Here is a 17,564-nt window from a genome sequence, read left to right on the forward strand (position 1 = left end):
GACGACCAATGAAAAATAATTGATTTAATATACTATATACATATTACCTACATATTGTGATATTGAAAAATTAAATAGTCAATAAACAACAAGAAAAAATCACCGATCCTCAAAGTGTTTCAAACAAACAGAATTTTTCACGAGACCCGTTTATCCTCAGACTAATAAAATGTAGCAAGCACTTGGGCTGCCGCGCGCCGCTTCCCCTTCAGCCCTGGCGTCACATTTCGCCGCATTTTATTGCATATTTCCCGACGCGGCTGCAAATGCCGTTGCACTTTTCCGGCCCTGCAAAAAGAGCGGCGAAATCGGCCGTGAGCCGAATGCAAAAGATCGAACGAGCTCCGACAGCGAAATAATGGGCGTTACTGAGTGCATTTTTAGGATGATTGGATAGGCTAGATACGCTAGTTCATGACCGCAAAACAAGTTTCATTTATTACACACATCAATAGTATAAAGTATACTTATATTAAAAACAGTAGCTTAATTCACTCACAACCAAAACAATTGACTCTAAATAGAAGTCGATTTTCGAATCGAATGATTGTACGTATGGTTATATTGGTAACTAGTTCATTATTTTTTCTTCTATTGGCAGTATCAAAAACAAAATGGTAGTTAACGTTCTACTGTTTCTTTGTTTACGTAAATAGGGTTTTACGTGATTATCCATTTTCAAAAAATGGTCAATGTATTGTTTCCAGCTGCCTGCATATAATTGATTATAGTTCAATTATATGCAGGCAGCAGTATAGATTATAGTATAGATTATAGTTATAATTGAGATAGTTCTTATAGCTAAATTTTGTATTCAAATGTATGCTTTATTGATCTGTCAAATTGAAGCCAATGTTACTTATACACTATCAAATCGTATGACTTAAAAGCATACTTCAGTGAAACGGCAAATAATTTTCAACTATAGGTGCGACGAAATTTTGGACTCGCTGGCAATCGGAGAGCGTAAGTCAAGCTGTGAACACGTCAATTTGTTTCGTGATGGCGACGGGGGTATTAATTCTTAAATCGTGTAAAGATGACTAAAAAACGTTACCCATTTACTTGAAAAAGAAAACATATCAATGAATATATTATTATGGTTACTAATAGAACAATAAACAGAACATTAAATGGACGCATATTTATTTTTTATGACAAATTATATTTCGTTCGGCACGCGTCATTTACACAATCCGCGCATCGCCTAGTCACGATCTTTTTAGACCATGCCCCAGCTGCGGTATAGCCTTAAAGTATTCAATGCTTATTATGGCAATATCCGCACATAAATCATGAGTATAATTAACTAATTGGGTTTATCTGAATCTGAAAATAGTGGAATGTCACAGTATAAGTGTGAAGTTCTTTTTAAATGAACCTGCAATACGAAGTCCGAAAGTTCGAGATTGATTTTTTTATACATTATCGCATGCGATTATTTTGAAATTATAATTTAAATTTTTCATACGATTATCAAAATTGAACCAGTGTTATCAAGTGACAGTAATTTTACTTATGCGATCATCGGATAAGTAAAATAACCACTATAAAGTATTGTGACAACTCGTCTGTATGCTAAATATAGATAATATATGTTGTATTTTACAGAAGCTTTCGATCAAACAAATATAAAATAAATAAATAAATATAAATATAACATAATATATAGGTACCTTACGTAAACACCAATCTACATTGAACTCACGACTATATCTTAGAAAACAATGGCTTCAGATAACTGCCGAAGCCACGCTAAACTATTAGGGATTTTCCATACCGGTCCGGTATCCTAGATTCATAAATATCACTCAATCATTTTTGTTGATATTGAATGTAAAGCGTATACAAGTGGGAAAATATCTACATATGAAGCCATTAATTAGCCAACGGTTTAAATGCAAGATTTATCATATTCACATATTTTTCAAAATGTGATGTTACAACATAGACCTAATACACACACATAATTTCAAAGAAACTTACGTAGGATTGTGGAACCAATTCAAAAAAAAAGTAGAGATTTTATTAAGAAACATACCTATATTAAAAATCCTGATTGGTCCTAAACGCCAATCAGTAATAAAATTACCAAGATACCCATAAATATAGAAGAAAAGGGCATTTTATCATAAACAATATACAAATAAATACTAATCGTTTAACAATATCGTTATCCTTGCTGAATTAGGGCTTCTGATAGCTCATTTTGCTCTTCACACTCCCGAGATCTTCGCTGCTATGTTTTCCACCATTTTAAAACTTTGATCTACCCGCCGAGCGACATATCAAACCCATTGCGCTGTTTAAATTTCTCTATTATATGGAAATTTCATCTGCCTTGTTATTGTCATCCTTGTTTATTATGTGATCTTTCCGCGTTATGCCCAGCATGCACCTTTCCATGCCACATCGCACTACTCCATAGTTTTTTATTACTCTTACATTAAAATTCCATGTGCCACGTGAATACGTGAGCATTATTTTGTAATAACACAAAACGTTTAAACACTTAACTCTCCAGACACAGTGAGAAATCATTATGTTTTCACGACATTTATTACTATAGTTAAATAATCTATTCACGTTAAATTTGAAACGTCAAACAGCTGACATTTTGTTTCAAATTAAATCATCGATTTCCAGTCCCCAATAGACAGGTGAAAAGGGTTACAACCTTCCGTGCGTTTTTATAAAGGCCAACTACTCTATTCATTATTCAATACTCTCTACAAGGATTCATTCTCTTTCAAATCTTTCCGCAATTGACATGTTCAATACCTCCGTCCAGGCAATCAAAACTCACTCGAATAAATGATCTTTTTTCCCTTTTGTGTATCTTCTCAACTTGATTTTCATAATATTATAATATAGTGATTTTATTTTATTATTATTCCTTTCAATATTCATATTTTGTTACATATTATAATTTCATTATTAATATGGTGTGTTGATTTGTAGAGGTTTTACACAACTCTACAACTGACATGTTATTGTCTATGCTCATTTATAGAGCATAGACAATAACGCAAACGGAAACATCACAGTTGTCAATTAGAGTTTACAAAATGTATGTTCCGAGCAGCTCATCTGTTTCATTAAATTGACTAAATTCAAAAGTATTATTATAAACCTTTACACTCAAAACATAGTTTAATATACTGTAATTTTATCTTGCTGTGTAATACGTAATAATTGTGCTTCATACCAAATATAAAACAATTTAAACGCCCACATGTGTTTCCGTAAATCAGACCCGTACTGTATCACATCCCACACACAACGCAACCGTCTGAACAATATATAATATCAGGGGTAAGATTCCAACATCACTCACCCCCCGATAGTTTTAATCGATTAGATTCGTTTCTATATCAAATCCTTCTGTCCTAACATTCACCATTCGCTTTCAGCCATCTCGAGACTCGAGACTGATATCGAGGATCCTAATCGGTAATTGTTTGTATGGGGAAAAGAATCCCGGGACTGTAATCCTTGAACGGAGTACACGGCCAATCGAGCAGATGACGTGGAATAAGGTCGGTCTCCTCCTATAGAAGGAAGGAATACTGCGTGCAGGAATTCAATAATAACATTCTCGCCTTGTGCTCTGAGCGAAGACGCGCCCGCATATGGTGCCGTGTAATACCGACGGCGAACATGACGACTTTGTGATCTCGTATTCTACCGTGTGTGACGATCTTTTAGATGCTTTTACGATTCTTACATATTTGCATTTTGTCTTATTGTGAATATTAGAAGAAATTTCAACACTACAGCGTCCAATTCACAGTTTTAATAGATAGGTAGTGTCACCATCTAAATTTTAATTTAAAAGTATTATTTCCAGTAAAACTTCACTATCTTCTTAATCATAATACCTTGTTGTCTTCTTTCCTCTATTGACCATGCTCCATTGTAATATGATCATAATATGGGCCCCCACAGAGCGGAGGTTTGTATTAACAGATTTGTATTTAAGAAGCAATGGATATTAGCCACTTGCTCAACCTATTGGATCAATACTCTGACTCCAAACACAAATTGAATTTGTATTTTTCAGACCCGGGATTTGAATGTGGTACCCACGATATTGTGAACCGACGCGTAGTCCGCTCAGTCACTGTGGGCGTCTTATTATCAATTATGTAGTATTCATCTAGCTATTATAGCTAGTCAATGCAATGTGTCTTGTATCATGGAAAACCTATACTTGGATTCTAAGCCCAAAATACCCAAGAAAAAGTTCACCGACCCCTAATTAACCTAATGTTGTTAATTTCATTTTTTTGACAAACATTGTGTATCATTTTGCCGTTATATTTTTTTAATTTCACGTTTTTTAGTTGTGAAAACCGCAGTGCGCACATAGATTTAACGTTTGCTATTAGGTACTGTCAATTCACCATTAGGTACATAGCAATTAATAAAATTGCGTAGGTATTTGCGCTATCATGCCATGAGATGATTGAAGAATTAGGTATACATAGTCCACACGACATGGTTGCTTGTTTTTAAATCGGAAAGTAGATCGACAACATTTTCTATTTATGTATAGAAACCGAGAAAACAATTGAAGATTTCAGATCAATAGCATCACCGGAAAAATAATTAGATTTTTATCCTAAACGGTCCCTAAATTTTGTCAACTTTTCGGTATCTATCTGTGTACCGAATTATTTTGAATCTTTTCGTATACGGAAATTGAGCAAAAAACCCACAGCGAGTATACAGATATCGTGCGCGCACCTTGCATAAATGGAACGTTTTATTTGATACATTATGTTAACCTTTTGATATATGTACCTTTGATTGACTTTTAGGGGCGGTGTAAAGCTTGATTTCATTTGAAAGAAGTGGATAATAGGCAATAGGTATTTCATTTACATACGGTTGAATCTAACTGATCACATTTATTTTTGATACTTTTATACACATTATGGAATTGAATTCATTTTGAATCGAATGCTTTCTAATCGACGAACAAATAACCTATCCAGGTAAAAACATGCGAAAGCAGTTACGTTAGCCGATGTAAGACCACTTTCACTTTTGTAAATTAGATTATGGTTAATGATAATCAGGTATCCACTTATATATTGACATAAAAAGCAGTTTCAACGGGATATTAATAATTCTGTGAAATTCGCCCCTTATATATTTACGGCGAGGCCGGTAATTTTACGGTGAAAATGATTCTGTCGGTGCTTACCTGAAGAATGGTTTTGTCAAATGAGGCGAGCAGGGCCGCAGAAGGGGTAGCGGCCGGCGAGCCTCGGCGCGAAGAAAGAGCGGGGGCGCCCGCCCAACGCGCCCCGCGACTGTCCACCCCCGGTAAAGAGGTATCGCGATCTGAAAAGAAAAGATAACGAAAAATATTAAGTAGGTATACAAGTTTACAACAAAACTTAAACATTCATTTGTGAGTAGTAAGTACCCAACGTCAGTATTTTGATATGCTTTCTTTTTGATTCAGGATAAATCTAGAACCCCCTATCACCCACTTTGGAATACACTGCTGTAATTTAAATTCAAATTTATTTATTTTACATAATATAATGAATATAACAAATTATGAATTTAAAGCGTTCACGACGTGACATAAAAACGGTGTTAAAAATTTTTCAAATAAAACTACATAGCAATGTGAGTTAATAATACAATAAGTAATAAAATAAAAAATCAAATAAGAAAAGAAATAAAATAAAATAAAAGTAGATGGAAGCACAGTGAACTATTGATAGACCCTATCTTATAAACTTATAAAACATCGTCCACCTAAATTCACCCTCACATTAGTGGAATATATCAATATCCGAAGCGATGCCATTAAACATGGTTATTGGCATTACTAATGGCAGGTTAGTTCTATATCTTGTGAGAACAAACAACGGATGCCCTCGATTCCTATGATAATTATCAAGAATGGCAGAGTTTCCATTTACGCCGCTTATAAGTCGGAAAAAAATATGTAGCTAAATAAAGATACCTTCTAAATTTTAAGTTACAGTATGTTAGCATACCTAAGAGAAAGTGTTTCGGATAGAGCCACGGATAATATCCATATAGCCGAAAGTAAGAGTCTCAAAAATGTCTTCTGGACCCTCTCCACCATAAGGCAGTACTTCAACTGATGCGGGGCCCAAACGATGAACCCACTCTCAAGTCTCATAGTCAAGTCAATAAATTCAATACAAGGCGTGTATTGTTGCGACGAGGCTACTTAAGAAATATGCATATTTATAACGAGTGATTGAACCGAACAGCGAAACGTAAGCCCAGTCGCACATTGAAAATCGTCTCGACTGGAATAATAGTCATAAATCAAAACTGAGCACAACGTGCAACTTTCTTATCTGCGTATAGGCAAGACCGTGCGAGGACAGTGACGTCACTCGGCATCCCAAAATGAATGACGAAGAACGACATTTCTGAATTATACCTGCGCTGCATGTCGGGTGAAAATAGTTGCATGTGCCTCCAGACGTTTTTTTTTTCAAAATAAAATGTTTTATTCCAGCAGTGTGCGAAGGTCCATGATACAACGTGTGTTTTGTGAATAACGATGACGTCACATCAAATATGTGAGAATTGGCTTATACTTTGCAATATGTTTATCAGACACCGTAGATTACAACTTCACAAAAACGACATGCATAAATGAAGGAAAAAGTACTCATCCGCGTCAACACAGGTAAAAATAACTTTTTAACGTGAGTTTTTCTCGTGCAGTCTGCCTGTTTCGGCATTAACACGGCTACGGCTTTTTTTGATAAAAGAAAACTCTTTTTTTAGAATCTTGTTAGTAAAACATCACAAAAAAGAAAATTCCGTAACCACGCTTTACAAATAAATTTAATTTTATGGCCATGTGCAAGAGAGAGAGGTGACTCCAAGACTTTATCACACAGAAAGACCCAACTATAGTATCTGAACGACTATAAACATAAAATAACATCTTCCGGATATTAAAATAAATATACTAATGAATCCATTGTAACCTATCCCAAATAATTTTTATAACTACTTCTTATTTGTCATATTTTATTAAACATTTCAATGTTGTAAAGAGAAATCAAAATTATGAGCTAGGCTATTTGTTGTTTTTGTCTAACGAATGTGCTACGTTCCATGGCAATTAACCGTCATTTGAAATTCATATAAAAAACCAGCTGTCATGAATAACTCGGAAATATGATTCGAGACCAAAGCATATTACAAAGGTGCTGCACGGATATTATAACTAGTTAACATAGTAACAAGTTTCAGTTATTTTTCTTATCACTTGAGGCAATTCCGTATACAAGACGGTTATCTAAAACAATTCGTCAGCTGAATGCAGAAGTATTCTAACTTACATTTGTAATTTTTGAGAAGAGAGTATTTTGAAACAACTTACTGAAATTATTTATAATCGTTATAGATAATATTTTAGTATGATTGATGAAAAAAATGTTGCATACACTTTTGTATATATAATATATGAAGTAGGCTGTTTCAAAAAAACTCTTCTGCAAAATATTTAAAATGTGAGTTAGAATAGCAGCTGACGAATTGATAACACAGTGATAAATAAGCTGACTAAGGGTTCATACACATGACACTGCAGTTTGCGTGCATCGACGCAGGCCTTACTTGATCCAAATCCATTATATTAGAATCTACAATTGGATATTTTTAATCAAATATCCGATAACCGCCTAATTGGACAGAAAATCAGTAGGTATGCGCTTAAATTAATGACAGCTTTTAATTTAATTGTTGGTCAAGTGGTAGTTATATAAAGCCACACAATGTGTTAACAGCTTACAACTGATTCGGGTCGAGTTTAACCGCGTTACGACCTACGACGTAATACGGCCATCAGGACGATGATCCACCGGAAATCTCATTCGGGAAAACTATCTCCTTTACATCCCGCTTTGGCGCCTCTTTTATCTCGGCGGCGGATGGGGAAAGTTTATTTTTCATTACGGTAACATAAAAAAGCGCGGCAAAAAGAAGCATAACAAATAAATCACAGTCCGATGCTCAAATCTTGAGAAACATAAAATTCAATTCGCTCATTTTCTTCGGGCGCAAGTTTCTGAAACCGCACCCAAGTAAACTTTCTAATACAGTATAAGCGGGTCAAGCCAAATAGGAAATTGGATATTTTATAGCACACAATATATATATATATATATATTACTAACCATTTGAGACGCAATGCTACACAGACAAAGTGATGCATTTACGATGTTTACAAAAACTGCGATAGATCATTTTTTGCACCATGTACAATCCTAAGAAGATCATTTTGGGCCTCCACAGGGTGGAGATTTGTATTAACATTTTTTTTTGTTGTTTTTGTTTTACGATAAATAGATGATAAACATTTGCTCAACTAATTAGGTTCATACACTGACTTCAAGCACACATTGAACAACAATATTCGTCAGCTCAATGCAAAACTATTCTATCTCACATTTAAAATATTTAAAAGAATTGTTCTTTGAAACATCCTATTTAAGTTATTTGCATCATTATTTTCATCAATTACTAAAATAAATCATGTACGCGTTTATCTATACAAGTGATAAATAATTTAAGTAGATTGTTTCAAAGAACTCACTTCTAAAATATTTCAAATAATGTAAGTTAGAATCTGCAGTTCTGCATTTAGCTGACGATGTATTATGCAACACCCAGGACTCGAACCTGGTATCTACGACATTATTATAAACCGATGCGTTAGCCGCTCGGCTATCGTGGCAGCGCTTCGCGATAATTAGTCAAAAACAAAAGATGGTTAGCTATTTTTTGCTCATCTATTATTAATCATAATATATCGTTTCAAATTTGGAATATTTTACTTGATTATAAAGACATAATAAATTCGACAAACACTATAAATTTCATCGCACAAAAAAAACACTGGAAGTCACTGAAAGTCGCAGACGATTTGTTCATTTTAGGGAAGGTTTGGATATGGGGATGTTACGCTGCACTTTGCTACTTGTCTTAATGTCAAATGATAATCGTGTGAACGCAGCCATAGATTTATTTTTTTTATTTTTTATAGAACACACTTAACCTAGTTACTGTTTTAAACACACTCAACCCTTGAGTGCATCATGTTGCATATATGCTGCGGATTGTATTTTAATTCTGTTCTTTTACTGACATCTATTTTTTCAGAAGTAATTTCTTTTGGTAGGTACCTTCATGACTAATTTTTTTAATATTAAATTTTAATAACTAATATTATGTTAGTTTCAATTTGACATGTGTGAAATTTGGATTTTTGATGTTTTTGTCACAATAAACCATTGTTATTTAGTACTTTCAGCAAAAAAAAAATATTTCCAATATCATGGTACCTATCCATTTTCATATTATTATTAATGTATATTTTCACGAAATATATTTTTAGACTTGTAGTGCACAATGTATCATATATATGAAACGACTGTTTTATTTTTTTTTTAATTAGAATGATGTTTGGAATGTTTTGTTTTTAATTATTTTTCCCGTTGCTAAAACATGTATTGGAATGGCAAAATTTGTATTATAACTAAAAAAAAAATCATGCATTCAAGGGTTGCTAAAACTAAAATTTATACCCAGTTTACACTGTATGGATTTAGTGTTGACAGTAAGTATTATCGCGGTCATAACAAGAAAACGTATGGGTAACCTGCAGTTGCAAGCTTGCATGCATGAATCAAAAATGTTTCGAAGCTTCTGAATTTTCATGCAACAGTAGGGATTTTTTCGATCTGCGCCTGCGCCGTAGAACGATAGTGGTTAACCTGCCGGCAAAAAAACGAACTATACTAATTTTGAGGTTAACCGATTTTCACTACCTGTCAAATAGTACGATAACATGATAACATTGCGTCTCGCTTACTCTTGAAGAATGAGATTGGAGAGGCAGTCAGCACTTTTACGTGTCAACAGTTATTGTCACGATAGTTTAAAATACGCACTATTGCTGCCAGTAAACCCATGCATGTGTACGGGTGCTTTCATTTTACGACACTAAATTTAAACAGAAATCTATGATACCAGTATCACCGAGTTCTTTAATCAACGTTAAAATGCGAAGAAATATCTCAACCATTACGCCAAAGACAAATTCTTTTCGCTCATCGGGATTTGAGATTCCGCGGTGTGAGGGTTTACTGCACGACGGCGTAGGATTTAAGAAGCTCAGGTTTGATTCCCGGAGGATGCCGCGGCTCTGGAATACCAAACGCCGAACCGTAGAGAAAAGCCACATCACACACAAACACTGAACCATAATATACAAGAAGAAAACTATGAAATACCGGGGTAGTTTATAGCTCAACGTTGGTTTATTACAACATTACTAGTCTAGTTCGATTATTACAAAAGTTTGTGGCGCGCGGTGGGATTTGTGAATTGTTTTAACTGCCAAACGAAGGCACATTTAATTTGACATTATTCGTCTATTATTTATTGTTCGTAACTATGTCAGTTTAAATGAAAAAGTTTATTCGTGTTAAAACTACGTGCAAAGCATTTTGACTAACAGAATAATATTATTATGACAATTGCACGCCATAAATGAGGCTATTAAGGGGAGACATGCTCAGCGTAGGTCACAATGGAGCTTTTATTATATTTTGAAAGCATGGTTCTGGACATTCCTAATAAACGAAATAATAATAACCGAAAATTAAATCTTTTTTTAAACGGTACATGTTCAAACACGTGCTTTAACATCATTTCACTCCCTACTTCAATTATAGTTTGTCAATTTATGGCTACGGCCGTATGTTGTAGCTTAACCACTGGGGAATGCCAAAAGAAATGGCGTATTTCAAAAAAACACTACCTTATTCTTAGGTCAATAATTATTTTAAAGCAATCATTATTCTTAGGATGTTTATCACACTTGAATGGTCAAAAACATAGCTTATAATTAGTATCTTTAGAATTATCTTCAAATGTGTTAATCTTGCCCATTTTTTTGAATAATAAAATGCCTAATTCTTGTCAAATTTGGGATCACAGAGATTATCAATATAATTTTTTATCGTAAATATTTCACTAGAATAATGTCGACATAAATTATAGTGAAGGTTTTATAAATGCGTTTAAAAATTAATAAATGTAAAAAATCTTATCACCACTGCACATTTATGTACTGAAATATGACTATATTCTAAAACATTAGAGCGAGAGGTTTAAAAGAATACTATTTTATGTAATAAAAATACTTTATGCAGTCATCAAATGTTTAAAATAAATATGAAGGATAATAAGGCTTCAAAATTATATAGATAGATTATCTACAACGTTTGAGGAATGTCCAGGATCATGCTTTTAAAATAGAATAAAAGCTCCATTTTGACTTACGCTGAGCACGTCCGCCCTTAATCAGTGGAGAGGGGTGTAGGTAGGCTGTTAAGATCCGAATTAAATAGTGCACACGAAACATTATAAGATATAAATATACATATTTGTTTTCATTGAACTGAGAATACAAATTGCAGATGATGCTGGATTAGTTGTGAAAAATCAATTAAACCCTACCTCAATCAAACTATAATAGTTTAGGTATGCTATATGCGATCCGACAAAAAATCAGTCATACTTATTGGTTTTCGTTGAATTAACAATACATATTACAAATGGTTTTGGTTCGTTTTTAAAATTCGTTAAGCCCTGCCTAACCAAACTACCTATAACAGATAAAAAATATTCTTCAAACTATAAAATACATAAAATTGTGTATTATTATCAATGACATTATTAATGGACAACGCACTCGGTACAGTAGCTAGCAAGTAAATTCGCGCATAGCGACATTCGCACATGTATAGGTAAACGTCACGTGAGAAAATTTCGGAATTTCCATTATGCGATATCACGCATCGGGAATTTATAGCAATTTCACCTTTATTGTAATGGCGTAAGAACAGTGTTTCTAGTGTCAATGTTTATTTGAGCGGACGATATTGATATTAAAATATGGATTATGCCATTCGGCAGACCCGACAAAAGTCATCGGGAATTTATAGTAATATCACCTTTATTGTAATGGCGTGAGAACAGATTATGCCATTCGACAGACCCGACAAAAAAGTGAGTGTCATTTTTTTCCAGATGCTTCGTCCACATTGATGTCATTGATTATTATTAGCATAGTTTAAGATATTTTATAGATACACGAATAGTTTTATCGATTATTGTTTGGTTAACGCAGGGTTTAATTGAATTTAAAAAACTATCCACCGCAACCCGAAATTTGTAGTCGTAATACAATAAAAACAGATACGTATGACTGTTAAAGTGCACTATTTATGTCGGTTCTTTTATTTGTTTCAAAGTCTGTTAGGTGCCTCCATATTCTGTTCCAAATTCAAATGTAATCATTTACACATAGTGGACGTTCACAATATGACGTGGAAAAATAAGAACTATAAGCAGGATTAAATATTATAACAATATAACGCACATCGAAGTAATCCGAATGTGCTAAGTAGAAGCTATTTTAAGAAGTCATAAAACAACATCCACGAAAGCTCATCGTAGCGTAGGTGGAATATTTAAACGTTGAAAAAGTACTTAGACAACCAATCAACAACAACAAAGAAGTGGAGGTAACCGATACTTAAGACAATAGCCTCAAATATACATCCGCTCATTATTTATTTATCATTGCAAACATTACAATAATAGTAACATAGTAAAAATTTGATGACGATTTGTTGTTACCAATTCATTCTATCCTTATTCAGAAAGTGTAGTAAAGGCTGTAGGTAGGGGAAAACATTACAAAGAAAATAACAACATTACAGTGATTGTTAAAATTTTGACCAACCAGCTGTAGTAGAGCTCGTGACCCAATCAATATATCTAAAAATGCTTGACAGTATGATAAATACTACCAACACCGATAAATATGTGTTCAAACATTTGTGTCTCTTGCATTGCACAAAAACAATACAAATCCACTCTAATCCACCTGCATTATTGAATCCAAAAATCTCGGGAAATGTTCATCCTTTAAAAGCACTCGGAAAATCTGTGCACGGACGGTGCCCGGCGTATTCTCTCGGATATGGAAACATTTAATAATACATTCGTGGTACTTAAATACAGTACTTACATAAACTTAAACGAACAGTTTTCCATTACAAAATAACATTAATTGCGGAGGGAATTAGGAATATCCCCGTATTGAATATTGTTTTCATGCAAGTGAAAATATACATTTTAAAGATAAATTTATTTATCTGTAGTGACTGTCCATCAGTGGAGAAGAGTGGCTTTTGGAAAGTGGTAGGCTGTGGAGATCTGAGAGGAAGAGCACACTTGTCAGGTATACTTACGGGAAATAAGACGATAATACGATATTACGACTGATGAATATGTATACACTAATGTCAACGTCACACTAAATAATATATAATATATGTTAGTCTATGACTGAATTAACTGATAAATAATAATCACGACACAAAATTATTATTTATTTTTAAAAATATTCTATCTTTATAGGACGTGATTGAACCCATAGAAATTATTTTTTTTAATTATCGCATTATTAATTATTATTCGAATAAAGCGGTAGTCATCAACATTAAATATATGCGGAGAGGTTTTGCCTTATAAGCATATAGATTCGTATGAACAAAACCAGACTACCCCGATGCCACGTGATACGCAGTTCATACAAAAAGCACGCCAAAATCATCTTGAGTGAATCGATATTACAATACTCGCTGTAGGCGCTGCTTTGTCTTTTTTTTTTATTCTAAATTCTGACGATATATGGCTCTCATTTATATTTATTAAATATGAATTAATTATTCTGACGATATATTCAATCGGTTCCCGCACATTTTTTTATTTATTTAAATTTAAATACTTATCAACTAATCGCCTATGGAGCCTTCGCCACTGCTGTCCATAATAATAAATACAAGTAATCCACTATAAATGCCACTTTAAGCTCGTAAATGCATTATCTAGTCTTCTTCTTTCTCTTCCCTTTCCCAATATCTCACGGTGTAAAACAATATGTACTAATTAGTAACTTATATTGAGTAAAAAAAACTAAATGTAAATTCTAGAGTGTTGTCCACTATAAGATTAAGCCTTCCAAAACTTTTTAAACAAGAGTGGATTCATTAACGAATTTAAATCGTTCCTGTATAAAGACAATGTTGTAACAAAATCCTATAAAGTCACCATCAAAAATCGAATAGCGTGGAACCATGCATCGTCATTCATTAACGAATTTAAATCGTTCCTGTATAAAGACAATGTTGTAACAAAATCCTATAAAGTCACCATCAAAAATCGAATAGCGTGGAACCATGCATCGTCATTCATTTCAAATAATCACCATTAAGAAACCATTAATGTTATTATTAATTATTATGTATTTTCAAAAAGAGGTTACCCAGTTATTAAAAAAAAAAGATTATATTCCTGGTATACCACCTGGGATACACCATATCCCCTATTCGTTAAAATATGCTTAATTAAATAACTAAGATTTTCTTTCTTTTTTTAACACTATAACAGGAAATGAATGAGTACTAATAATGTACTGGTAGTGAAACAATCACAGAACAACCCAGACTCTAAGAAAATTCCATATTTCTATTGTGACTTCATCAGAAATCGAACCCAGGGCCCCCAGATGACAAGCCAGTGCAATACGCATTTGACTACTAACCGCCGACGATGTTCTATCCGTGAGTCGACATAACGAAGAATATTATTTAATAGGTATTAAACATTTTATATTTCAATTTGAAACACGCAATCATTCAGACATATTTTGTTTAATGAAAATAAACTATTTGCGACATTGTGCGACAAAAATGTCAAAATAATAATTATTATAATAACGAGTATAGTAAAAAAAAAAAAAAAAAGTTTCTAATCGAGCTTAGCATTACAGGTACCTAATATTACCAATTTAATTAAGTATTACGTTATTCTATGTCTGAACTGAAAGGATAAATGAATTTCGGCCGTAATATTTAACAAAATATACTGCATAGGTATTAATTATAATATTATCAGTATTACGTCGTGTTAAATTAAATAATTCGCGAGAAAATTCGACAACCGGTTAAATTTCATCTGACATTATCTCTCGCGATAGAACTAGTAGAAGAGAAAATTAAGTTAAATCGAGTGAATGAGACTTGATTTATTTATTTAAAAGTCGTCGAGAAACTTTGCGATTCGATTGAATTCGATTTTCGTGAGATAAATATTAAATAGAGCGCTGAAATGAAAGTCCCACTTTACGGGTAAGTGTAGACAAGTTGCTTGTATAGAATTGGAAATGTCTTGTAAAAATGTTTTCTTTTACACAATATAATCAATTTTTTGTATCTTTATACCGATACTGCAATGTAGATAATAGAACCTTACCAGTGGCGAAGGGTGGAGGTAGACTGTTAAGATTCGACATAAACAGTGCACACTAAACTTTGTCAGTCATATTTATTTGTTTTCATTAACTAATAATACAGATTGCAGATGATAATGGTTAGTTTTCAAAATTCCATTAAACCCTACCTAAACTAAACCATAATATGTTAGGTATGATATGGGCGATCAGACAATATTAGAGCACACCTTTTCAGCCATACTTATTTGTTTTCGTTAAATTAAGAATACATCATATTACAGATGGTGTAAGTTAGTTTTTTTTTTAATTCATTAAGCCCTGTCTAAACCAGGCCATTATAGATTAAAAAAAATGTTATAGATAGACGGATATTTCTTACTATTTTTATTATGGCTTAGTATAACGCAGGGTTTAATTGATTTTTTTAAATTTACCAACACGTAGGAAATACGTATAAAGCAAATACGTATTACTGACAACGTTTAGCGTGAATTATTTATGGCGGATCTTAACAGCCTACCTCCACCCTTCGCCACTGATGTTTTACTCAGTATTTTTGGAACACGTGATGGATATAGTATATAATACATACATGCATACAACAAAAACTTAGTATAGAATAAAGAAGAAACTGGAACTGGACTATTCACAAAAATAATTTGAAAATGCCTTTCCGTTTCCTGAAGGCGTGAAAAACATATTCGTGTTTAAATTTGATTCAGCTTTAGATAGAAGGATAAGTTTACATAGAAACAAAAGCATATAATAGGAACAATTGGAATGGATATTAACTTGTCTCTTTGCGTTCAGTTTTTATAATAAATCATTAATAATAAATCAACCGTATGCAAGTTACGTTTGTATAATTAAAGTCAGAATAAAAATAAACATGTTAAAGGTAAGTTTTCTGCGGCAGTCTGGTGCAGGAACACACAATGCATCAGTGCACACCATTCGGCGTTCGGGTAGCCTGTGAAATATTACTCTGTCCATTTTCACACACTTATATTATACCTTTCTAAATGTGATAAAAACGTGCGCCGATCGAATGCAGCATCTACCCCATTAGTTGTCTCTACTTGCTACTAGTTACATATGGGATTTTCCATAGTGTTCCGGAAAATTGATCGTATGCAGTTGGCCGTATCACAGTGTACAGTGAGATGTTGTATCGGAATCCGATGGACGTATAGTATTGAGATCAAACTCATGTCTAAATAAATACGTAATAAAAACCACAGGAACACAATGGAAACACATAATAAAATAAGTAGTTAAGTAAATTAGAAATACGATCATATCCAATGTAATATAAAAGTCTAAATAATTCAAATGTAATTTAGCAAGTGGGTGCTCGTAAGTCTTAAGTCGTACTTATTAAATTAATATTCTTAATAAGTCTAATAACATTACTTTCTGCAATGATCCACGAACAACCCGTCATTTTTTTATCACAATGCTATACGGCCATCTTTTACCGGTACGACAGCTTATGGATACGGTGAAATGTAACACAATTTATATGCAATCTTTCTATATATGACGGGAAAAACCTTCTCATAATATAATATACCTATATGGAGCCTAAATATATGAAAATGAGGCAAACATATTAGTCCTTAGTCTATGCCTACTAATTTTCATACAAACGTGTGGGGTTGGTGTAGCATTGACAAATTGCACTTATGTTAAACTTGAACTATTTTCAAACAGATACCACTGAATACTCTTACAGGTGAAGGCTTTCATCAGCATCTTTGAGGTTTTCGCTAATTGTTCCAGTGGTAAAATTACAATTTACATGATTTTATTTTTATTCACTTCACCCATCAATATGTCATACACAACTGAATAATGATTTATGAAGAACAGTAACCAGTTCATTAATTAATTTTATTTATTCGCAACATACGTAATGTAAGCATAATATTATTATAAATATGGTAACACTATCTATCAAAATAATGGTGAAGCTAGTGCGGGATTAACTATACAGCTGAAGGGGCTATAACCCAGGATCCCCATATAAGTAGGGGCTACGACACGTGGTCCAAAAAAGTGAAACAATGCCGTAATGTTAACACATACATTTTGTAGGCGAATCAAATTAAATATAATATGTTGAGTTAGTCTATTGTTGAATTTCAGTAGTTTTTTGTTTTTAATTTGAATG

General features: G+C 33.3%; 1 protein-coding gene across 9 annotated transcripts in view; it reads right to left on the minus strand.

The window, feature by feature from the left end:
* Positions 1 to 17,564, minus strand: part of Dys (Dystrophin) — a 1,414,635-nt gene that overhangs the window by 1,012,973 nt on the left and 384,098 nt on the right. For all 9 annotated transcript variants that reach the window (XM_085956687.1, XM_085956682.1, XM_085956685.1 and 6 more), the window contains one exon: positions 5,213 to 5,352. In XM_085956687.1, coding sequence (XP_085812813.1) covers positions 5,213 to 5,352 — 140 coding nt within the window. The remainder of the gene's footprint in view (positions 1 to 5,212; positions 5,353 to 17,564) is intronic.

Source organism: Rhyacophila brunnea, unplaced genomic scaffold, assembly GCF_057557595.1.
Source record: "Rhyacophila brunnea isolate RB1 unplaced genomic scaffold, BYU_Rbru_1.0 scaffold_6, whole genome shotgun sequence".
In the NCBI taxonomy this organism is placed as follows: Eukaryota; Metazoa; Arthropoda; class Insecta; order Trichoptera; family Rhyacophilidae; genus Rhyacophila; species Rhyacophila brunnea.